Here is a 25,591-nt window from a genome sequence, read left to right as displayed (position 1 = left end):
AGGATTGACAGGAGCTTTCCTGCTGGAAGTGGGTAAGCGGCATCCCTAGCTCTAGTGCGACAAGCCAGCACTGCGGGCCGTCCAGCTGAGAAGCTCCAAAAATGGGCACGTACTAATCTGTTGCCATCTCCTACAAACTGACTGCAGTATGGCAGAGGCAATTAGTCAGCAGACACTGATCATCATTGCTGCTGAAGGGTCTGAGTTGAGTGGTCCCTGAGTCATTGGCAGAGATGGTGGGGATTGGCTCTTCCACTGGCCCTCAAGGGAGTGGCTCACCAAGAAGCTTCCTTGTAAGCTAAACGGCCAGTCCACTGCTATTAGTTTTTTGGCATTATCAGAACACCGAGCAAGGCAAAAGAAGCTAGAAAACCTACATATTGAAACTAGGCTTACCAGTTGCCCACTGGTGGCGGGCAATCTCGCAAGGGCCAGAATTAGCCCCACACAAAGCATGGGAGCATGCCCAGGGCCGGCATGATGACATTACTACCCAGAAGTGATGTCATGAGGGAGTACGAGGAAACTACAATAGGTAAGTCCCCGCTTCCTCATCTCCTGCTGGGAAGGTATAGGGAATCTGGACTAGAGATGGGCATGAACAATAATACGAACAAAAAAAAGCCACGAACAGCCCAATCTGCTGTTCGCAAACAAGCTGTTTGTGAGGCCCCATTCTAAACGAACAGGTGTTCAGTCATTGCAAGCCTCGTTCGTTGCTGTTCAGCAAGCCAGACAGTCTGGCACCTGCAATCAATTCCCTTGGCAACTTAGGCAGGGATTGTCTGAACTTTGTCTGAACTGCTGTTGTCCTGGAAACCCCAATCTAAGCCCAATTTAGCTTGATAGGCAGGTCTGCAAAGACCAGGGGGAGGGGGGCTCCCAGCTCTGGCTTAGTTTGCAGACCGTGGAGAGAGAGAGAGTTGCTGTTGGCATTTTGATAGAGTGCATTGGAGCTTGAATTTTCTTTGTGTGTAGTGAGATAGGGCTCTACTCCTTCAAGTTCCAGGGCTGCTCCCAGGCTCTGGGCCAAGCTATTATTTATTATTGTTACCTTTCCTGCTGCCTGCTCAGGTCAGGTTTCTGGGAGTGGTGCAGTAGGGATCTTGACTTGGATGATGGCTGGAGGAGAGCCTGCTGGCGCCCAAGAACAGCCAATCACAAACATGTTCGTGAACAGGGCCATGTTCGTGGTTGTTCATGAGTCCTTGTTCGTGGATGGCAACGAACATTGTGTTCAGGGTTTTTTTTCTGTTCATGCCCATCTCTAGTCGGGACCTGGGAACCCTAATTGAAACATATCAGAAAGTTTGTTGTGCCAGCTGTGTTCCAAGAGATGTGAAATATTCATGGAATGATTTACTCAAAAATGTCACATCAAGATTCTAGAGTGCTTCAGTAAGTCGATTTTCCAGTATCTTTTGAGATTTCTTCAGGGTTTGGTAACTTTGGAAATAGACGGTGCAATATTTCTCCCTTGATTTCTAATGTAGAATTGCAGTGGTAGAAAAAGCAGCTTGTCAAAATTATGTTTGAAAGTTCTCTCTCTGTTGGGAGGATGGGGATTTAATTTAAGATACTTTGCTTAAACACTGAAAGCTCAAGAGCCCAGAGCTTTACGTATTGCAAGCTGTGTTTGCAAGTACTCAGATCCAACCTATCTTAATTACCAATGAACCAGCTGCAAAAGCAAGCACACTTTACAGTGGGATAAGACCAGGTTTTGCTGTGATCTAGCAAGCTCAGCTCTTCCAGTAAGCATGATACCACCTTTGAAAGTGAAACTTGGCAGAACAAAGGCAAAATCAGGCAACTTATTTTCAAAAGCAAGAACAGAGGAGGTTGACTTCATCAGCTAGTATACTAATTTGTAAACTGAGTGCCAGGGCACGCTAATGTGCAGCAAGAGAGCTGCTAGTGTGTGGCGAGAAATAAATTAATTTAATTAAAGGCTGTTATGAGCTAGAAGTACACAGCCAGAGAGGACGTACATATGGAGCCGTGAGTCACGTGGAAACAGAGTAGATGGGCTCTTCTGGCAATGCAGAAATATGGGGTGAATTCCCTTTCCCGAAATCTCCAGGAATTTCCCAGGCCAAAGATGGCAACCTTAGTGAAGGATAACATCACTCTTGTTTTAAACCAAACTGTAGATTTAGGAGACCTCATAACGAACAAGTTAATGTACCGTTCTCCTTAGCTTCGTTTTGCTTGTTTTGGCAGCTGCAAGAGATATGTTTATTGGGAATTGATGGGGAAGGGAAGTCTTGGGCCAGATAACTGAGCTGCAGCCAGTTTGTCTCATAGGGATGTTTCTTGAGGCAGGATTGTTTATCCATTCACATCATGATTCATTTCTTTCACTGGTGTTGAGAAAGAATGGTCTTGCAGCTACAATACCAGGCACCAGTCCAGGAGGTGTCTGAGCTATGCCAATCGACACCACAATCCTCCTAAGCAATCCAGAGTGAATTGCTTCAATTCTTCCTGGATTGGGTTTTTCTCCTAACGTATCTATATTTCTACTGTGCTAATCTGGTGATGAGTCATGTTCTACAGTGGTTAAGAAGCGGGGTCCAGCCTGGCCATTCCATCCCCCCCCCCTCCCAAATGCATGGCTTCACCTTCTCCTGTGTGCATGTGCAAACCTCAATAAAGCCCGAAGCAAGCAATAGAGGGTGGTGTGTGTGTGTGTGTGGTCAAAGTTGGTATGCTAGATGCACTGTTTGTCCGTAGAATGGGTATGTACTTTCTCCTTTTTGCCTAGCTGTTCTGTCTAGTCAGATTGGCATTACAAGGCTTTCTTTGAGTTTTAAAGCACTACAACACCACCACCACACACAATTATCCATCGCCTACTTGGATAATGGCCCTAAACTTTGTGTGCTTCTCACCCCCCAGGAACAGACCCATATTGTTGCACTTTACCGGTTCAGTATTGACACCATTTGACACAATGCACCAGGAGAACAGTCTTTAAAGGCCCATTGAGTTAGGCAAATGAACCTGTGTTCTCTTGATGCTTTATTAGCACAGGATCTGGCATTGTAAGGTCATATTTCACATCTGGCAGTTTTGGTGCATCGTTCACAGGAGTTATACAATTCCCCCTCCCTCCCATTGGATGGACTTCGGAGGTGCTCAGTGCATATGTTAATATGGAGGGAAGGAAGGGGCATTCTAATTTTTGACCCATGACTAATATCGTAGAAGTTATAAGCAATTCTCCCGGATTTGCGCGCTACAGTTTTCTAAATGCTTCAGTTATCTACAAATAAACACTGTTAATTGCTTTATAGAGTGTGTTATCATGCAATGGTTAAATAATCAGCTTCTTGTTAATGTATTTGTGTCAAGCTTCTGTTGGCTTTTTTAATTTGAAAGAATTTGAAGTGGTAAATACATATATAATATGTATAAAATGTCTGTGTGTGGTGCAAGGATATTTACAGTAAGGCATAAAGAACTGTCGGTGGTGAAAGCAGCTTCTTTTTTTAATGTTCTTGTCCCAGATGACATTGCTACAAGGACAAATCGGAGTTTGATGAAATGAAGCTGCAGATGGCTAGTGATCTCAACTCTGTAATAATGAAATGACACAAGGAAAAAAAATGAGCCAGCTACAGTTTGTAAATACAATCTCCATGGAGGGAGAAGGGAAGGGGTGGCTTTTTTTTCTTTTTTGAGTACCCCCTTTCCCTTCCTTTTGGATGCAATACTTCCTGCACTGATTTGGCAATGGCATTTTACCTATTAAAGTGCTGTCCTGTTTCTTTGCTGTCTTCAGAGGTGGTCTTTGCATGGACCATGGTAGTGTGCATAAAGAGTGCCATGGGACAGTGGTCCCCAATGTGGCACTTACCAGTGTGTTTCCCAATGACCCACTTGCTTCTTCCTCAAAACATTCCTTCCCCTAAAGCAAAAAAAAATTCTGCACTTTCACCTACTACATTGGAATAGGAAGTGCTTCAAAAATGGCTGCCAGGAGCATCCATTTGGAAATAGTTTCCTCCGTTGTAAGAAGATGCTTGGCTTAGAACCTAGTAACTATTTCTGGAAAATTTCAGTGTTTTGTGATTCGATCTAGTCCTCATCCCAGACAATTTGTGATTGTCCCCACCAATCTATGGCAGTGATCTTGTTTTGGTACCCACTACATGTTCACAGCTTTCAAAAAATGCCCACAGGCTTAACAAGCTCAGATATTCCTGTGTAGGAAATGCCATCAAGTATCTCCTTGGTGGTTCATAGTACATTAGAGTAGCATAAGGGCTAAAGGGACTCTGCTGTTTGCTAAAGACTTTCCAGTTCAAATCTCACATCTACCATTAAATCGCTTGATGACCTTCAGCAAACCACTCTTAGCCTTCCCCTCCCAAATCTGCAATATGGAGTGAACATTACCCTGCCTTACATAATTGTTGAGAGGATTAATGAAAGAGTTAGTGGAAAGTAAGTTTGCCATCACTGCCTTGGCAAATTCTAGGAGTTTGGAGAGAATGTGAAGTCACTTCCAGGTGATGCTCTGGGAATTTCCCTTAATCTCCATGGTAAAAATCATAGTGACATGGGGAAATTCCTAGAGTGTACAGTGGAAGCCATCTTTTCCCTCCCACTCTGCAGTTGCTCAGGAGCAGGGTATTGGGGCCTAGGGAGGCAGTTTAGCTACCACAAGTAGACTAATGGAAAGCACTTGAAAAGCTCTAAAAGTCTAAATGGTATTTGTTGCTGTCAGACATGATTCTAAAGTGTTGACGTGTTAGAAAAGAATGGAGCAGGAAATCTTGTGGCCATTTCCTGGTTGTATTCTTTCTGAGTGTGCACATTCAGACAAGAGATACTGAATCTTTGTCCTTTTGCACAAAGCATCCATGACCTCTTAGAATTACTGCTTTAAAATGAGGATATCATGTCAAAATATCTGACTTTGTTGAAGCAGTAAGTGAATTTGCAACCATCAATTACCAGATACTTTTTTAAAAAAAAAAACCCTACAATTGTGGTGTTTTTCTGCATTCTGAGAAGATCCTCTGGCATGTCAAACGGTAACACATTTATTGCAGCATATGTTTCACTACATAAAGGTCTTCTTCATCAAATTAGATACCATACATAGAGATGGGCACAAACTGAAATACAAACCAAAGTTCATCATGAACCAGTCCGATTCGTGGTTCGCGAACCAGCGGTTCTTCAGAGCCCATTTCTGATGAACCATGATGAGCTTTAGGCAGGTTCGTTTGGTTTGTTTTTCGGTTTGTCGCTGCAAACAGCCTGGCACCAATCAGTTTCCTAGGCAACATGGGGATGGACTTTCTGCAGACCTTCTGCTACCCCAGAAGTGACATTTTCACGAACCAAGCGAACTGATTCGCAAACTGGGGCAAGTTCATGAAAGTTCGTGGTTCGTGAAACACAATGAACCATGAACCGCACAGTTCGGCATTTTCCTGTTTTGTGCCCATCTCTAACCATACATGAAGAAATCAACTGAGGTTAACCAAATTCACGTTAACAGAACTTGGCAGAGCCATAGATATAGATGAGCCAGGATCCAGCCAACCATATCAGACTGGAAGCTTAGCAGACTGTGAGTTACAGTGATGTGGGATGGGCCCAATCTATGCTGTTCCCTGACATTTTACTTGTGTTGACCTGTATAGATCCAGGGGTGGTGCCAGCATTTCTGGCATCTGAGGTGAGATACTTGCTCTGTGCTCTGTCCCTGCACGATGACATCACTTGTGACATCATCACACAGGAGCGTTCCCCTCGCCTGAGGCAGGCGGCAGCGGTGAAGGGGCGGAGAGGCAAGCAGGGATGCGACCCGCTTCCTCGCTCGCCTCCCCGCTCGCTACCGCGCTGCTGGGGCACCCAGCTCCTTGGGACCCAAGCCAAGCAGTGGTGAAGGGGTGGAGAGGCGAGTGGGGATGGCACCTCCTTCTAAGTTCAGCATTCGAAGCGGCTGCCCCCACCACATCAATGGACACGCCGGCCCTGTACGGATCTGTAGCTTCATATTGGTTGCATATGTTTTTTAGATTGAATGTTTGGTGACTCATTTCCTACGTTTCTGAAGTCAACTCAGCTTACACATTTGTGCATAACCATTATTCAGCCTTCCCCCCTTCCATGAAGGATAATGGCATCCTGTCCTTGAAGACGGTTTGCCCAGTCCCAAACACCTTTCTTTACTTTTCTCTAGAAAGGTTACTACGATCTTCCAGACCTCTGACAGAACAAGGGCAGATAAAGAAGGTATTTTCTCTGCTGTTTTTGACTACGGCACGAGGCTAGGCCTTTCTCGGTGATGTGAGATTTTCACCCTATCCTGAATTTCTTTCATATATGAACCCAGCATCCAGCCATCACTTTTCTTCCAAGGCAGTTTTTGCTGTATGTGCAATTATTGAACTCCTCTGAACCTCATCTGCCTCTCTGTTAGCATGTGCCTGCCTGGACACAACAAACTGATTACACAAGTCAACCCCCTGCTTTATAGGCAGGCACGAGGTGGGACAGTTTGTCATTGGGCCTGGTGCAACCTTGTAGAGACGGCCAGAAGGACTGCTGACCAAAAATCCTGTGTGAGATGAATGAAGCTTTTAGGTCATGCTGGATTTATAGGAGGGCTGCCCTCTGCCGTGATGAGAGTGTGATGCTGTGTGGAGAGGGTTGATGGTACAATCAAGCTTAAATGGGGGGAAGTGTTTGCACTTAGCAGAGGATTCAGTTTTTGAGCTTTGGCTATGACGTGTATAGATAAGTACAAGAAATTTTTGTCTATGTGTGAATCAAATTTTGGAGACAACATTTGGTATCAAAAGTAGAATCCAGAAGGCAGGGTTGTCAGCTTTTTTCAAAGCCAAGATTACATGGATGGAGACAGTATTTCATATTTTATTTATTTGCCACCTTTCCTCCAAAGGTGGTCAAGGCAGGTTATAATACAAACACAAATGGATCAAAAACAACTATTAGAAACAGTTAAAACTGGGTTAAAATCCGGCCCACTTTTAAAAAGCTATCCTAAATAAATCAGTCTTCAGGTGCCTCCTGAGACTAGGGGGTGAGGGAGCAAGGCCCACCACCTCCCTGGGGAGATTGTTCCATAAGTGTGGGACTGCCACCAAAAAGTCCCTACCTCATGTACCCACCAACTAAGCTTCCTTGGTTGATGGGAAAGTCAGGAGGGCCTCTCCCTGTGATCTTAACTCCTGGGCAGGAATGTATGAGAGAAGATGGTCCTTCGGATACCTTGGTCCCAAGCCATGTATGGCTTTAAAGAGTAGAACCAACATCTTGGATTGGACTCAGGAGTGGATCAGTAGCCAGTGTAGTTGCTGTAATATCAAGGTCACATGTTCCCAATAGCTGGCCCCAACCTGCAGTCTAGCCACAGCATTCTGCACTAGCTGCATCTTCTGAACCATCTTCAAGGGTAGCCCCAAGTAAAGCACATTGCAGTAGTTCAGCTGAGATATGACTAAGGCATGAATCACTATGGCTAGATCTGACTGAACGAAGAATGGACACAGCTGAACACCAGCCAAAACTGGGCTAATGTACTCTGAACCACTGCAGCCACCTGGCTTTCTAAGGTGACTGCTGTGTCAAATAGTACTCCTAAGGTGAGAACTTGACTTTTCAAGGTGAACGTAACTTCATCCAAGCAAGGGGAGAGCTCACATTGCTGATCAGTCTTTCTACTAACCCAGAGAACCTCTGTCTTGTCAGGATTACATTTCAGCTTGTTCACCTTCATCCAGCCTATTACTGACTCCAAGCATTTGTTCAAAACATCAACAGCGTTCTTGGAATTAGATAGAAAAGAAAGGTAGAGCTGGGAATCATCCACATATTGGTGACTCCACAGCTTAGACTTCCTGATGACCTCTCCCAGTGGCTTCGTGTAAATATTAAATAACATGAGAGATAAAATCAAGCCCTGTGGGACTCTATAGGCTACAGGGTATAATAGGAGTCTCCCAGTATCATTTTCTGAGATCAATCACCCACTGTAACACTCCCAAGGCCAAGAGGAAATGTTTGTAATTCTATCAACTTCCATACCGTTGGTTTCTACAACAGGATTGCATAAACAAACCAGACTGGCATAATCTCCTTTTTTCTCCTTTTACTAGAATTTCTGGGTCCCAAAGTTGTTGTTTCCAAAATGAGTGAGTATGTTTAGGATCTATTTAACTGTTAAGATATAATACTAAGTGATCCTGAGCATGTATGGTTAGAATGTAGCAGTAAGAGTTCTGAATTAGGATACAGAAGACCCAGGTTCGAATCCCTACTGAAAAATGAAGCTTGATGGGTAAGCTTTGGCTAGGGTTGCCAGCTCCAGGTTGGGAAATTCCTGGAGATCTGGGAGATGAAACCAGGAGAAACCTGGAGAAAGTGGGATTTGGGGAGGGAAAGGACCTTGGCATGGCATAATTCCATAGACTCCACCCCCCCAAAGTAGCCATTTTCTCCAGGTGAACTGATCTCCATGGCCTGGAGACCAGTTGTAATTCCAGGAGATCTCCAGCCACCACCTGGAGGCTGACAACCCTACCTTTGGCCAGTCATTTCCTCTTAGGGTAGCCAGCCTCACACGGTGAAGGTTATTAGGATAAAATGAAGGAGGGGAGAATAATGATGTCAGTTTCTTTGGGCTCCCAAAGGGAAGAAAAGTGGGGTATAAATATCTAAATAAATAACTGCCTTGCTGGATCTAACCAGATTTCTTTATAAGAATTTCAGCAACCAGCAGGCACTAGGTGTTCCCCAATGGACTACAGTCTGTTTTCTGCAGGCACTGATTTATGGTAACTAGTGGTCTCAAGTTTTGTTGGAACAAGCTTCAAGTGAAGAAACAGATGGCTCAAGCCATCATTGTAACTAATGGCTTGCCCAGAGGATATTTCTGTTCCCTTCCCTTTGGATGATGACATTGTGAGTTTTCAGCAGGTTGAAGGGCAAGAAGTATCCTTTGAACAGGCCCTAAGGCAAGACAGTTTGAAATTTTAAAGGACTTTCCCCTAAGGTCGGATTTGGCCAATGGCCCACATGTTTTGTGTGGCTGTGTTTCTGTTAATTGTCTTTTTAAATGTCTGCTGTAGTTCATTTACTTGGATCCTCTGGAGTGGTCGGCTCTGCAGTCCCCTATTCTGTGGTTATCCTCAGGTGGTTGGGGGTTGATAATGTAGGGAGAAAATTTCTTGGTGTGGAAAGTGGGACATGATGCATTTTCTAGTTCTTTTGAACTGTATGAATCTGTGGAAGAACGATGTTATCCAACAGGATAATTCTTCCCGCAAATCAGGAGGCCAGTTCAATCACATGGATGAAGAATTAAACACAGAGAGTGCCATGACCTCTGGCCTTTTGCTGTGCAAGCAAACTGCCAGAACATTTATGACAATTGTACGAGAAATTTGAGACTAGGTTGGTGCTGGACACACAGAAGAGAGTGATACCTTTTTACAGACCGTGTGAAATCTAAGAGCTTCTAACAGACTTTATACCTCCTGGTGGGATTATTGGGGGTCTATATCTCTGCATTTGATGGGTTTGGGGGCAGGGTTCAATTTCAAGTGCTCTGATTAGACTCTTTCACAAATGGGTGCACCATGTGGTTCAGACCGGGAGGCTGGCAGTTTGTGAATGTTGTAGGCTAGCAGATAAAGTACAACGGGCAATGCAAGACTGTTTACATAAATTTTCATTTTCTGAACAGGAGGGCAGGAGAGGTGTGAAAAAGTGAATAAACACACTAGCCAACATGATGTGTTTGAGGAAATTTTTTGGCCACCATTGTGATCAGTTGTGCTACAGTTTGATCTCTATTCCCATCCTGTTCTGCAGTTGGGTTTTTGTTTTATTTTTTGCATTAATGGAATGGGAAACGTGCTGCTTACTATATAAACCACAATAGGGCCAAGATCCCTCTGTGCTATAAAATCTAATCTACCTACCCAGCTTATTAGGAACTAAGATGTCTTTGAAAATACTGTTGTACTAGGTCTTTTTTCTCTCTCTCTCTCTCTCTTGAATGGGTCACAATATAATGGTAGTTTTATGGAGATAAGTGTCTTTTATTTTTAAGAGGGTAAAGTGAAACAGCGTTTGATACAGATGCCAACCAGGTGTTGTACTCTTATTGCTGTTTCCATCAAAAAAAAGGCAGGTTGGCTTTGTGTGAGGTGCATCAGACCAGCGCTTGTAAGGATGTAAGAAAGAAGAACTTGAAAGAGCTCCTTCCTAACAAAACTGTCTACCCCGTCAGATCGCTTACAGACTTCAAACAAAGCCTTCCCTTGACTGGCAGCTTCAGAGATAAGCTCAGAGAACCGGAGTCTGACAGTATTTCACATGGTTATATATCAAGTAAATGGGTGGGAGAGGTGGGGGCCCCTGCTGAGCTTACATGGTTTTTATCAATGCTAGTGTTTAAAAAAAACCCCAAAAAACACCAAAAGAAGCTTCAAGAGATTTCAGAACAAAGAGCTCTCAATTTTATCTTTAAAAGCATCTCTAAACTAAAGGGGAAGGAAAATAAAGGAAGAAATCTCTAGCAAACAAAGCAAGGAAAGCAAGTGGAGGTTGTTTAAGACTACCTGCCCTGAGAAGAGGAGAGGTAGACACAGAGATGCCATTCCCCTGCCTGGGACAGAGAATCCCCTGCTCCCCCCTCCACCCCTGCACCCACTTACTTAGCTGGCAGGGGGTACACTCCCCGGGGTGCCCCGCAGGCATTGCAGTGTGCCCGTGGGCGGCGTGCTCCCACTCCCACAGCAGCCCAAATTGCGCCCTGCAGCAGGCCTGTTTCGGGCCAAATTGTGCCCTTCTGTGAGCATGGGAGAGCCCTTTGACCTGCAGTGCCACCCTTTGACCCACATGATGACATCACTTCCTGGAAGTGACATCATCACACAAGCTGGGAGCGTGCGTGCACAAAGAAAGAATCCAGGGACGCAGCAGGGTAAGTGCCAGGCTCCCAGTCTCCTACCAGGGGAGTCAAGGGGCCTGGCAACCCTAGGTAGGCAGAAGCACTATTGTTGCATCCGCAGGGATTGCCCTTCTGTTGAGTAGTAATAAAAAAAATAACACACCAACAGAAGAAAAAAAATCTTCAAGTGTCCTGAAACCTATCGTCTGTGTAAGCCAAGGGCCAAGTTCTTTGGGATGTCCCTGAACTAGGTCAAGGGCCTCTCCTTATTTGGCTCAGCTCAAGCTGAATATCTATTTTTGAAATGAGATGCGGCCCTTTACCCATTTAATGAAGACCTCCAAGTACTAGTTCTTTGCTGCCTGGTACAAGGGAGCTCTGACTCTCACAAGCTTGTACCCTGGAAATCGAGTCAGTCTTTAAGGAGCCCCTGGACCCTAATCTTACTCTTCTACTACAGGCAAACATGGCTACACGCCTGAAAATACTTGCCACTTTTATTATTTATTGGCTGTGGTGATTGGGAGTGCTTTTGCCCAACTTCCGCTGCACCTGTTCCTGATTCAGTCAGATATTGCAGTGGCTACTGATCCAATCCTGGGCCCAATTTGAGGTGTGGGTTTTGGGGACTGGGGTATCTGAAGGGCTGTCTTCTCCCAAATGTTTCTGCCTGGGAGTTAAGATCACAGAGGAAGGGCCTCCTGACTATACTATCAACTGAAGAAGCTCATTTGGTGGGTACATGAGAGAGCCTTTTGGGCAGCAGTCCCACAGTTATGAAACAGCCTCCCCCAAAAGGTGCACCTGGGCCCTCACTATTCATCTTTAGGTGGCAGCTGAAGCCGTTTTTATTCAGGATTGCTTTTAATTAACTTAGTTTTTTTATTTATCTGTAAGATGCTTTGAGTTCCTGCAAGATAGAAAGGTGGCTAATAAACGTTTTAAATAAATGAATAAATAAAATATTTTATTACAAGCCAAGATGTTTTTTTGGTCACATCTGTACCTAGTAGGGTTTCCAGCCTTCAGGTGGTGGCTGGAGATCTCCTGGAATTACAACTGATCTTCAGGTGACAAAGATCCGTTCCCCTGGAGAAAATGGCTGCTTTGCAGGGTGCACTCTGTGGCATTATGCTTTGCTGAGGTTCCTCCTGTCTCCAAACCCTGTCCTCTCCAAGTTCCACCCCCAAATCTCCAAGAATTTCCCAATCCGAACCTGGCAACACTACTATCAAGTCACATGGTGTTCTTGATGCTAGAAATCTAGGTCTTGCTAGAAATCACTGTTTCCTTTAGCCTAATGAGAGAAGAATCCCAAGACAGTGTTTTGAAATCAGAAACTGGGAGATGGAAGCCTTGATCATATTTACCTATAAGATAAAAAATTAAGATCCTTTGGAGTGTGTGTGTGAATCAACAGTAGCAGTATGCCTTGTTCCAACTTGCAACAGTTGATGCTTTATGGGACAGCAGGACATTTTGGGGCATGAGATACTCAAATGGTGAAGCACTAAAATAGGTCAGACAGGCCGTGGTCTCAAAGCTGTTTTTCCAACAGTGATCAGCAACCAATTAAGGCTTTAAATATTAGTAAACCTGGGAAAGTTACCAAGGCTCCAGTCTGTCTTCTGAGCTATCGCAGACCAGCATGTGATCAGTCTCTGGAGTATTTTGGTGCGTCTGCAAGAAGCAGCTTGTTCTCATGTGAAATGTCTCGGATTATTCTGGTAAGCTGTGTGTTGTCTGGTGGTCTCTGTGGATGGTAGAACTCTGCGAACAGCTAGCTTATAAATGACTTTAAATGCCTCCTTTTATTAGCTTATTAATCAGGAGGGCACGAAGGCCCTACGACTACTCTGCTAGGTGAGGTAGTAATGGACTCGAAGAATGGCAAAGGATCTCCTACTCTAGGTGGTCCAGAAAGCAGTGTTTTTCCAAATTGTACACATGGTGAATTAATGTATAGTTTCACATAAATGAAATCATTGTCCTGATGTAATGCTTTCTAGAGTACCTTTAAAAATCCAGTTTGGTGTAGTGGGTAAGAGCAGCAGGACTCTAATCTGGAGAACTGGGTTTGATTCTCCTCCACTTGAAACCAGCTAGGTGACCTTGGGTCAGTCACAGCTTCTCGGAGCTCTCTCAGCCCCATTCACCTCCCAGGGTGATTGTCATGAGGATAATAATAACACACTTTATAAAACGCTAAGATGGGCATTAAGTTGTTCTGAAGGGCAGTATATAAATCGAATGTTATTATTAAAAAAAGAAACCTCCTCCAAACTTAAAAGCTTGCCACTGGTGTCTATACAGCTAGAAAAGCATCGTAACAATTAGTTTTAAGACTCCAAACTTGCTTAGACTTTCACATACGTTAATGCTGGCAGTTTGGTTAACAGCCCTTTTAATCTGATATTTTTTATTTGAGTTATGGAAGCAGATAAATTTGTGGTATTATGGAGGGAATGGAGGGGCAAGAAAAGAAAAAAAGAAAAGAAAAACCTTTTTGCACCATCTGCATTCATACTGTGTTTATCCATCTCTTGTATTTATAAACCTTACTGAGTTGTAGGGTTGCCAGCTCTGAGTTGAGAAATTCCTGGAGATTTGGGGGAGGTGCTTGGGAAAAAGAGAGGAAGGGAGCTCAGCAGAGATGTAATGCTATAGAGTCCACTCTACAAAGTTGTCATTTCCTCTGGATAGCAATTATAATTCCAGGAGAAATCTACTTCTCACTTGGAGATTGTGAACCTTAGTTGTTTTTAAGCTCAATTTTTTTTCATGTCATCTTCCTATAAATTCAGTTCAGACAATGGCTGCAAACTTGATTAATCAAATGGCTTTAGATGATTAACTGATGAACGCTAATTATATTAAAAGAGAGAAAATTGTAATTGGAGCTGCTAGTTCAGGGCCCCTTCGTGATTTAGTTGTTCAGAGACATGCTTGGTTCTGGTGTGCTTAATTGTAACGGGATGCAAAGAAAAATATTGGGGGCGGCCTTTTGTTCTAAGAATAATTGTTGGTGTTCGTTAAATCAGAAATTCTTCTATATTCTTCAGTGTATCAAAAAGGCACTAGTAAGAATGCTGGGGGATATACACATATATTTGCTTTTAGTGTAATTAATTGTTATGTTAAAAGGCAGTTGATGAAAGAATTGTTAATCGGCTAATAGTTTGACAGCCTTGGTATGAGTATTATGGCTCGGCTTGTGTGGCTTGGCCTTTGAGTGAAAAGGCGAACAAGTTTCCTCGGGAGGTGATAAAAAGGGGAGAAAATCAGGTTCATTAACCTTTGATGCAGATAGCAATGTCGCTTTGGTCATGTGCAAGAGCTATTCTTAGTTGTTACACTTGCGTGCTTCCCCCCCCCCCCCTTCTCTGCAAGGGAATGCTGTAGTTCCCACTAGTGGTGAAAATATAGAACTTTTTGTTTGTTTATCTTGAATGTAATTTTGCAGAATGCCAATTGCCATCTCCTTCTATTGTTGTTTTTGTTCGTATTTTTCCCAGAAGATTTTTAAAAAAAAACCCTCCTAGGTTTGAGGAGCTAATTAAATTTTCTGTTATCAAACTTCATTTTGAACCGTTGCAACTCATCCTATCCCACATACTTGCAAGCAAATGAATCCAATTGCGTTTATTGCAGTGGGGCAAGTACAGGAACACCTTATATAATTAAAGCCATTTTATTACTGCAATTAGTGGTGGGCTGCACACTTACTTCCCCCTAATAATATGGTGAGGTAGGGAGAAATTAACGTTCTCTTCCAAATGAAGTTGGTCAAGATTGCAGCGGGAAAGAGGTGCGCTATCCGTGAGGAGAGAGACACCTTCAAGGTGGGATTCATAGATGATGTCGCCCTGAGCAAGAAAATCCCAGTGATCATTGTAGTGATAAACCTCTTTGCTTCAGTGAGTACACAGCCAGACAGGTTGGGAGGAAATCGGTGGGAGCACTCGGGAGACTTGCAAGTGCAAGGCAAGCAAATGGACTCCTTGTTCCTTCAGCAGATCTTTTTCCCTGAAGGCGACCCCGTGTGTAGAACTATGTGGCTGTACTGTAACATTTGAGTCATGAAATGGGCAGAACCTTCAAGGGAACTTTTTCTTGCTAAAGTAACTCCTGTTTGGTTTTTGCCAGTACCGGCTTCACCATTCAGCAATGCCTCTGGGAAGGCATCCCTAGCAGTCCTGTCCTGTTAACCTCTTGGCAAGGCATGTGAACAGGCAACTTTCTTGTGCTGTTTTTGACCTCCTTTGATTGCAAGTGTCAGTGCTGCTGAGGCAGTGAGTGGGCCCTTCACTGAGTTTGGGGCCCTGGCAACAATGCCTGGAGCAGCCTGTTTTTTGCTTGGGTCGGAGAGGGTTAAGAAGACACAGGAGGCAGAGAAGCAGGCCCTGATGGTTTCATAAACAAAGCTGGTGCTAATAATATATTGCCGCTGGAGAGCATCCGTGAACAAAGATGAGAATGAGACACAGTGTGAGCTGGAGATTTACATCTTCTGGTAAACTGACTTTTTGAGCATTTGTGTTCCAGCCATTGTGGCTTTGCAGAACAGACAAGGGCCGTGACCAACAGTAAAGTACTATAAAAATGAGTGATTTCAGTGGCCTTCTTTTGGCTGTAGCTTCTATACAGAAGAAGGAAAAAATTCCCCCGAGTGATGCAGTGATTTTTCTTCCCGTGATGCAGCCCGCCTCCTCTTCCGAATCTCTTCCACCCACACCCCACCTCTTCCACTCAGCTTTGCTCTCCATAAACACAGTACAAAGTTTCCTTGCTGGCTTCCTGTTTTCTCTATTATGGCAGGATCCTAATTGTCAGATGTCAAAAGGTACCTACCCTTTTCTTGGTTGCTTATCTTCTGATAACACTGACGCTTGAACAAAGGATACAGGCTTTCATTTGGCAAACAAAGGAAGCGTTAGCCCAGTTTTTGAGCGTGCCGACTGTATAATATACTGGGTCCTCTGCCAATACTAACAAAGTGCCATCAATAATGTAAAATTGTACTAGAAGCCGAAGTAGGTTATGAAGCTGATGGTGGCAAAGGAACCGACCTATAATTTCTTTTCCCTCTTGTTCAACTGTTCCCTATTTTGTCACTCTGGTTACTATCCCACCCATAGAAACATTTCGTTCTGTACTTTTGAACTCTAGCCTTCATTTATTTATTTAGTTATACCCTGCTCTTCTCCCTAAATGGACACCTAAAGCAGATGACATAATTCTTCCCTCCTCCATTTTATCCGAAAAGCAACAACCCTGTGAGGTAGGTTAGACTGAGAGCAGAATCACAAGTGACAAAAGGCACAGATTGGACACTTGTCAGCTTCCCTCAAGTTTTGATGGGAAATGTAGGCATCCTGGTCTTGCAGCTTCAGTCTCTGACTGCTGTCCAATGGACTTTTCAACTGTCACTTGTCCAACATTCCGCCAAGCTGCCTACATTTCCCATCAAAACTTGAGGGAAGCAGACAAGTGTCCAATCTGTGCCTTTTGTCACTTGTGGTTCTGCCCTGAGACTGACTTTGCTCAAACTTGCCCAACAAACTTCCATGGCAGATTGGTGGATTTGAACCTGGGTCTCCCAGATCTTAGTCTGACACTCTAACCACTGCACAACAATGGCTATTCATGCCAGGTCTAGGATGCTGGAGGACCATCTCAGTCCTCTGCCTGGAAGAGGTGAGGCATGTAATCTGAGAATTCCTCACATTGAATTTGCTGGGTGCCCCTTTGAAAGTGAGAATCATGGTACCGTTGGGGCAGTGAGCCTTTGCAAAGGATAAGGCCCTGGCAAAGCTGAAGTGTGTTTCCCTCTTAAGCCAACTTTATAGTAATTCTCGGCTAAATCTTTAACTAACTTAATCTAACCTTCCTAGCTACCAACTGGCATCAGCAAGACCAGGCACCCTTCTGTTGTGCCTGGTTCCAGTTCTAGCTGTGCCTTTCCCTCCCTCACAGCTATCAAGTACTAAGACGGGGGGGGGGGGGGAGAGAAATGAGGCAGCAGACAGACTCCTACCATTTTGCCTCGGTCAAGACCTCACTAAGAAACTCACCCCAAGGACCTTTTCATTATATTTTAATAAATATTTTTCTTGGCTTTTATTTCTGGCCACTGCTTTAGGAGTCAAGTTATAGCAGAAAAGCAGGATGAAAATAAATTCAGCACAACTATGTTGCTTGTTGTAAAAGAAATAATTAAGAAGGTAGCACAAGCCGCTGATCTCTCCATGGTCCCCCCACCCTCAAATCTTTCTCCCTCTGTAGGGATTATTTGGAGGGTAACGCTGGCAAGCCATGGAAACAGCGGTGCTAAATTCTCATGATGATTTTCTTGTGAATTGACTACACTGGCATTCTCCCAAAGAAACTACTGAAGTTTTGTATACTCTTTACAAGCAGTCTTTTTGTGTACTAAAGTACAGGGGATGTTAGTTTATTGAGCAGTTACAAATGGCGTTTTTATTTTATGTTGGTGTTTGGAAGGAGACAGACATAAGCAGTTATAAGCGTACATATCAATCATATAAACAATCTTGAACCTTAATGGGAGGCACAGTGCATGTTAATTCCTATAAGAACAGAATGAGGAGATGGTATTTTATTCTAGGTTGTTGAAGGATAGAAGAGGAGGAATTTTAGTGCAGGTGTTTCTTTGACACCCACCACCCCAGTGAAAGTTTGAAAAAGCGTTTAGCTGCCCAGAAGGCTTCTAATATTTCCAGCATAGCTTGGATATACGTGAACATATTGAGGCGGCTGTTTTTCTTTTTTTCAGTCCTGATGCAGTCTCATTGTGATGTGTTGGAGCGTGGATTTGATCCCTATTTTGCCATAAAGCTTCCTGGGTGACTTTGGGCTGCTTTGGGTAGTTCTGATCAGAAATATAATGAAAACAAGCTTTGTAAACCATGGTATGCTTGTATATATTATACCATGGTTCATGTTCTAAACTCTAGGTAAAGGATGATGAGGGTGTCTGAACTGAACCGCTTTGTCAGCAGTGATTCTGGTTGGAAATGTAGTAGCAAGTGTTTCAGTGGCCTCAGCAGTATTCTTTGCAGTGAGATTTCATTTTTCTTCTCTCTTTTTTTTTTACTTACAGGACCAAAACTCTGGGATTGTGGCTTCGCTTCAGGAGGCAACAACGGTCCCTAATGCAGGCCCAGCTCGACCAATGGTGAACGGTTATACCATGAGGAACCACATACTAAAGCAGCAGATAATAAGACGGCAGCAGCTGCAGGTTGGTCTTGGCCTTTCTGTGAGAAACTGTGTGATGGCTTATGGGGCTTCTAACTGTTTGTGGCTTATGGGGCTGCTGTGATTTGCAGGTAGAAACTGGGAGGGGCTGAGTTTTGGGAAGGGGAGCTCAGCAGTTATGTGATGTCACTCCTACTACTTCCGTTTCTTCTAGACTCTATGATAAACCATAGAGTCTGCCCTTTGAAGCTACCATGATCCCTGTAGTCTGGAGATCAGTTTTAATTTTGGGAGAACTGTAGGCACTGCTTTGATGGACAGCAAGTTGTCCTGCCCCTGAAAGCGGTAAAACAACCATTCAGCTGTTTCATCCTTGAGCCCCAGCATCCAATCCCATTTCAGAGGAGGGATGGCATGTTGGAGGGCAACGCAACAGCAGGGCTCTCTCAGCAAGAGAGCAGGCAGTGTCATGTCTAGCTCTGTCTGGTAGTGTGGCTGAGTCGTTTAACTCTCGTCTGGGAGAGGACAGAGTTGTGAGGACTGTTGGAGGTGATGTGCAGCCCTCATCCCCTTTAGTCTATCTCTTGAGAAATGACAGGCTGATGTGGGTGTAATCTTGTGTGTGTGTGAAAGGTTCTAACCTGGTGGGCAGTGAAAGCCTGCTTGTAACCACAAGCATTAAAAGGAATTTAAATCACAACCTGAAGCCTTACATTTAAGTGCCTCAGCCAGGCTTCTCCTGTGACAATCAGGAGACCTAGGCTGCTGTTCTGTTCTTTAAAAATCACCTGTACATAAAGAAATCTTCTCTCTTTTGTTGTTGTTGTTGTTGTTGTTGTTGTTGAACCTCCTGATTCAGTGATCTCTGTACTCTTCAGGTGCAATACAAAAATTAGCTGTCAATGGTGAACCCAAAGCCTTTACCCTCATTACCATAAGAACATCTAGCAACTGAGGAAAAGGTTTACATTTCAAAACAAACCTAGATCCCAAAACTATAGGCGGCTGTGTAGGTTCCCTCAGCTGGAAGAAAAGGCATGTCACAGAAACCTCCAAGATCCCCTTATTGGGAAAACTTGTACATAAAGAAATACCCCTTTGTTACTTTTCTAAACCCCTTGCTTCAGAGATCTCTGAGTTCTCCATATTCACCACAGCCACCTTGAGTTGGTCACTGCAAACAGCTAGAAGGGAGATGTGTGTGCCTTTCTTGCACCCTCTCCTCATCATATATCCAATGTACTCCGCCCTGCACAACCAACGTACTTAAGTAGATGATTCATGTTGGCAGTGGCCAAGTTTAGGAGAGAGACATTCCATTGATGTGAACCCCCCCCTTCTTTTTCCCCCCTAGGAAAAACAAAGACATGGCATGATGGGAGTGGCGTCTGAGCAGAGGAGTGCTTTTGTGGGCCAGCAGATGAATCAGTTTCCTGGTAAGAACCGAGAGAGGCCATGCTCTCAAGGCTTGAACTTTTGTGTCCTGTCTAATTCAGAGATTCCAAGGAGAAACAGAAATAAATAAATAACATCTGTCCTAGTTAACGTTACAATTCCATCCATTACCAAGTTGCTTAAGATAGCCTGCTTCCTAAGAAAAGCTCCTAAAAGAAAAAGAAAAAGAAAAGCTCCTCTAGAAGGAAAAGATGATACACTAAAGCCCGTATGGAAATTGCCATGTTTTCAAGGTGGCCACTGCATTGTGGATTCTGCAGCTATGGAACTTGGTTGAGCAACACCAGATCTGTGTAATGCAGTTCCTGAAATTGTGAACAGAGGCTGAAAGCTGGCATTCCAAAATGTTGTTTGAAGAAGCCCAGATTTCAGATTTTGAAATAAGGAATTTTGCAATGAGTTGGAGGAACTTGTATGCCCATTGTGACTCTAACTAACCATTGGTGGAGCATGAATGATAATACCCTTATTTTAAGTAAATTTAAAAATGATCAAGTCAGCCATATAAAGGTGGCTGACAACAATGCAATTTGAAATACATATTTATATTTAAGAAATGTTCCAGTAGTTCTTCCATCCTGCTCAACAACCAGAAGACTAGCATGCCAGAGAGAGGTGTTCTTGCCTAGTCTTCCCCTGACAGGCTGGCTTTCTAAATGCAGGACTTATGCAGGGAAAGATTCAACCACTGATTGCCCTTCCCACCAAAGTGGTACACTGAGTCGGTCAGTGGTAGAGCATATGCTCTGCATGCAGAAGGCTCCAGATATATCCTGGCAGATAGAGCATCTTCATTTAAAAAATGATCAGGTTGTAGGTGATGTGAAAGTCCACTACCTGAGATCCTGGCAAGATGCTGCCAGTCAGAGTAGGCAATACAGACCTTGATGAATGAATGGTCTGACAAGCAGCTTCATGCACACTTCAGCAAGAGCTAATTCTGCTGATTATTTGACTTGGCTAAAAAGCATTTCAGCTTGTTTATGTTTGGAGCATGTTGGCATTGCCTTGCCCTCAGCAAAGAGGTAAAGCAGCTTGGGCCAATTTCTGTTTTTTTCTGGCTGAAAGTAGCTCCAAGAAAAATATTTGTATGGTGTATTGTGCTCAGAAAAATTCGAAAGGGTGGGGATATCATTCCCGAGTCACTCAGGAATCTGTATGCTTGCTAATGTAATGCCTTCCTCGTTTCTACACAGCAGTCTCCCAGCCCATGCCGACTGACTGCAGCCAATCCATGCAGACTCCTCCCCCAAACCACCGCATAATGCCATCTGCTCAGGGGATGTTGCAGAATGCCTTGGGCTCCGTGCTCACTCCCGCTGCTATGAACCAGAACAATGGAGCAATGGTGATGATTCCTCATAATCCCAGCAAACAGCCAGGAATGTTTCCACCCAATTCTGATTTCAGTCTCCCTCTCCGGCCGAGCCAAAACTCTCTGGGCATGAATTCAGGATGCCAAACAGTTCACAGCCATCCTGCGGCTCGGCCAGGCCTGGCGTTGTCTGGCTTTAGCACCGGCTCCTTAGTGAATCCTCCTTCTGCCCAACAGCACTTGAGACAGCCGTCTATGCCAAGAATTCCTAACGTCTATTCCAACTCATCTGCACAGATGTGGACACCAACGGGGGTACCAAGGATGCCAAATCAAAGCCAAATGGATGCCAGCATGCAGCAGTTCTCCAGTAGTCCTCTCTTCTCAAAACAGAACACGAGGCCAAACATCACAGGGCAATCATTCTCTCATCAGGCTGTGGTGCCGCCCAATCAGATTGCTCCCGGAGTTCAGGCCAGGCAGATGCAGAAAGTCAACCTTGGACAGTCTGGCCAAAACATGGCCATCCCAAACAATCAAAACTTGAGACACAACCTAACCCGAGGACCTCTGCCAGCTGGAATGAATGTTATGAAATCAATGCCGCAAGGTGTGACTGGTTTTAACCAGCTGAGTCCTGCTCAAGCAGTTGGCCCGCCAACCTATCCTGGTTCCACCGGCCAGCCGTCAGGAACATTCGGCCGAATGAGCACTGCTGCTGAGCTGCCACCCCAGTATGACTTTGTGGCCCAGCCGAACAGTTCCATTTTGCCTGGGAATTGCAGCGAGGCGGACTTCATTGACTCTCTGATGAAAAGCAGCAGCAGCGGAGGTGGCACCGATGAAGATTGGCTAAATAACTTGACAATGATAGATGACATTTTGGGACAGCACGTTCAGAGCTCTGGCCACGTGTAACTTTTTAGAGAAAGGGAGAGAAATGTAAATAATTTGTGCAGGAACTTTCAAAAAAAGAAACATTGAACCCTCCCCCCACCCCCATCATTCATGAATGGAAGAATAAACTTGGCCAACTAACTCTTCACCTTCTTCACAGGCTTTTCAGACACCTGTACATATTTGAATATTTTGTAAATTATGTTTTCCTAAACATTAAATATGGAAGTATTTATACTTCTTTGCTGGATTCCTTGTAAATACCTTATAGACTACTCTTCTTTGTTATATTATAGGAAATGAATTATACCTTGTTCTAAATATGCAAATATTATTGTTAGTTTCAGTAATACTGTGTATTACAGCATCAAATATTTTATGTTTTTGACATAACACATGAACTGGGGGTGCCGTGGGAAATAACACAGGAAACAAGCATAATAATATTCCATATTTCCCTGTTCTCTTAGCACAGATTATTGTGACTGGTCAACTGAATGAAAAATCCATTTCGATCTTGCAAATGAGAACTGATCCCTTCCAGGTCCAGAAATTTACCCACACAAATTAGTTAATAAGTTGTCTCATTCTGGCAGCTGCTGTGCCGGATGGAAGACTCTTGCTGCCATTGGCCGTTGGCTGTTTTGCACATGCACGTTTGGGGCAACAGAACCTGAAGCTGTGACGTGCATGTGCAAATGAGCCATTGCAGATCGAATTCAACTGACAGAACTTGAGAATCACGGATTTATTTTTTCAATAAGCGTCCATGCTCACACATTGATCTACAAGTTAAGTGGGAAGCATACAGGTCTGTGGGAAATGGCCCCCTGGAGTCATAAGGCTGTTGAACTGGGAAGGTAAAGCAATGTGAAGTCCAGTTCAGCAAAATCCTCAACATCAGAAGAGCACAAAAGTCTGACTAGACCGCTCTTATCATTCAGTGGATAACCCTGCCTGGGTTGCCTTCCTCAACAATGTATATTTGTAGTGTACAGGTGATTTGTTCCGGGTTTTAAACAATTTTCGTATTTTCTTCTGTTTTTAATATGAGGCTTTTCCCCCTCCTCTCAGAGGGAAAAAAGCCTATAAACGCAAATAGCTTAACTTTGGATGTTTTTTCTGTCATGTATATTTAAGAGTCTGTTTATAAAAGAGATCCGTTGTACTGTAAACTTCTTCGAAAACGTTCATACTTTGTGTAATCATATTTTAATAACCACATCATCCTTCATTTGTAAAATAACGTCCACTTCAAGCACACCAAAATGTTTTTTTTTCCTTCATACCATAATAAAACTGCCAGGGAAAAATTGCACTGTTTGCACGTATTCTTTTTCTTTTTGGTTGATGCAGCATTTTTTAAAAGTAGGATACCTGCAGCATTTACTTGAATGAATATAAGGAACTTTACAGGCATCTACTATTTTTAGACGAGAGCTGGATCATAAGATCTGGCAAGCCTTTGGGGAAAATTGAATCCTTATTGTTAGAAAAGGGCAAGAGAGTGAGAGTGGCATTCCATCATAATGTTTTTTTGCTTGCGTGGTTATTTTGGGAAGGTATTCTGTGAACCCAAACACTCAAGGGACTGGGATCAGAATTGTCTGCCCACTCCTTTAAGGAGCAAGAACCTTTGGCCGTGAGGTTTCCCCTCCATTGCAAGTCTCTGTACCAAGTTTCCAGTTTTTCAGTGAACCTTGTAGTTGTCCTTAAGGTCAGCTTGATCCATGGACATTCATATTTATAATTATCTTCACATTGTAATAAACATTGTCTGCTGATTTTTCCCGGATTCTAATAAAGGCACAGTGGCAGATCACACCAGTCCGCACTGCCCTCAGTCAGTTGGTAACTCTTTGCTTTTGCTTTAAGGCAAATGAGGCTTGATTCATATATTAGTATGCAGCGAAAGCTGCAATTAAGAGTATGTATTTATTTAGATATATGTGGGCAAGTCCCGCCCCACCCCCCCACCCCCGCCACACACACACAATGGGGACCTGAAGCAGTTCAGAGCATTGCTGAGAGTGTGTGACTGGCCCAAAGTAACCTTGTAAGTTTTTATGGCAGAATGGGAATTTGACTCTGGCTCTCTCAGATCCTAGGCTGACACTCTAACCACTACACTGTGCTGCTACAAGTATGAATTGTGCTAACAGTTTGAGGAGAAAGGTAGGGCTGTTGTCTACTTTCCTGTTCTTAAACGGAACAGCCCCAGTCTGTTCTAAATGTCTCTGGGCATTTCCAGAAACTAGGGTTCCCAGGTGCCCACCAGTGGCGGGCAAACTCCCAGGGGTTTGCCACCTTGTCTGCCATCCTGCCAGTGGTCAGTGGGAGATGGCAAGCACCTGGAGGTTGCCTGCCACTGGCAATGTCGCCTCCAGAAGTGACGTCATCATGCTGACCACGGGAGCGTTCCTATGCTTAGTTTGGGGCTGATTTGGGCCCCAAATCGGCCAAATCGGCCCAGCGTGGAGCACTGTGACCAGCATGATGATGTCACTTCCAGGGGGTGACGTCATCATGCAGGCTCCAGAGAATGTGTGTGCTTTGCACGCACATGAAGACGACCTCATTGCCAACATGAGGTAAGTGCTAGGTCTGCTAGAGTATAGGGATCTGACAACACTACCAGAAACCCTTACTAGAGTTCGAAATTGGCAATCGGGAATAACACAGCTTTTCTAAGGTAGCTACTGCTGCCTAGGTCTGAGGGCCTCTGGCAAAGCCAGCTCTCCTCAGCCCTCTGAAATGTATCTTCTCCTCCTTCAGTCTCTGCAGCAAATGCCTGCAGAAGGAAAGGGGCAGCTAGGGACATCTGCTGCCTCTGTCTGATTGGCTGAGCCTCCTCAACCCCACCAATCAGGCCGCATTTAATCGAGTAGGCTGAGGTAAACTGGTCCATGAACCTCACTTGCCCCAGCAACCAAATATGACACGAGGCAATAATTAGAGGGAAGTGAGCGTTTGGCAAATAACTGCAGTGTCCCCTTCGCTTCAAGTGCCAATTTCCTGGCACTGGTCAGGGATGAGGAGGTGGCTTGAAGAATCTGCTGGTCAATGTGCCAGTAAGGAGAAGGTGGAAGCCTATAATGGGAGTTTGGTGGCAGAATATGGCGCTTAAATGAGAGAAAAGAACATTTTGTCCCATTTATCTGGTGCAGTTGTAGGGTGGCCAACTTTGGGTTGGGAAATTCCTGGAGACTTTGGGGGTGGAGCCTAAGGAACGCAGAGCTTGGAGAGGGAAGGAACCTTAGCATGGTATAATCCCATAGAGTCCAACCTCCAAAGCAGCCATTTTTTTCCAGGGGGGTTGTTCTCTGTCATCTAGACATCAGCTTGTAATTTTGGGAGATCTCCAGGCCTCTGGAGGTTGGCAACTTTAGATAGGTGTCTTCCTCTCCCCTCTAAACACCACTCCTCCTGTGTTCTCCTTCACCCTTTTTATGCTGGGGCTTTGAGTTTGCGCCAAAGTGCCCTGTGATCTGCAGTAGCACCATACTCCCAGCAAAGCATACCAGCAGTGGTCTTGTCAGTTGAATAGTTACTTTCCAGGGCCAGCATCAAACCTTTATTGGGGCCTGTAGGAAATTGGCCCCATAATCTAAGCAACACAGGTGACCGTGGCTTGAATACATCATAGCTACACTAGCCACACAGCAAAGTCCCGTTATAGGACAGCAGCTACCAAGCCACCATGGTAACAGATGAATGAGATTTGACCCTTCGCCCAGAAATTATTATTAAAATATAGT

At 44.2% G+C, this 25,591-nt stretch overlaps 1 protein-coding gene across 1 annotated transcript in view; it reads left to right on the top strand.

The window, feature by feature from the left end:
• Window positions 1-23,138, top strand: part of MAMLD1 (mastermind like domain containing 1) — a 122,391-nt gene extending 99,253 nt beyond the window's left edge. Inside the window, exons 3-5 of the mRNA XM_054996930.1 lie at window positions 18,069-18,209; window positions 19,521-19,602; window positions 20,818-23,138. Of these exons, the coding sequence (XP_054852905.1) occupies window positions 18,069-18,209; window positions 19,521-19,602; window positions 20,818-21,854 (1,260 nt within the window). The 3' untranslated portion in view covers window positions 21,855-23,138. The remainder of the gene's footprint in view (window positions 1-18,068; window positions 18,210-19,520; window positions 19,603-20,817) is intronic.
• Window positions 23,139-25,591: the final 2,453 nt, after the last annotated feature.

Source organism: Eublepharis macularius, chromosome 13, assembly GCF_028583425.1.
Source record: "Eublepharis macularius isolate TG4126 chromosome 13, MPM_Emac_v1.0, whole genome shotgun sequence".
NCBI lineage: Eukaryota > Metazoa > Chordata > Lepidosauria > Squamata > Eublepharidae > Eublepharis > Eublepharis macularius.
Note: the sequence above shows the minus strand (reverse complement) of the source record. Positions and strands in the feature narration are given on the sequence as shown.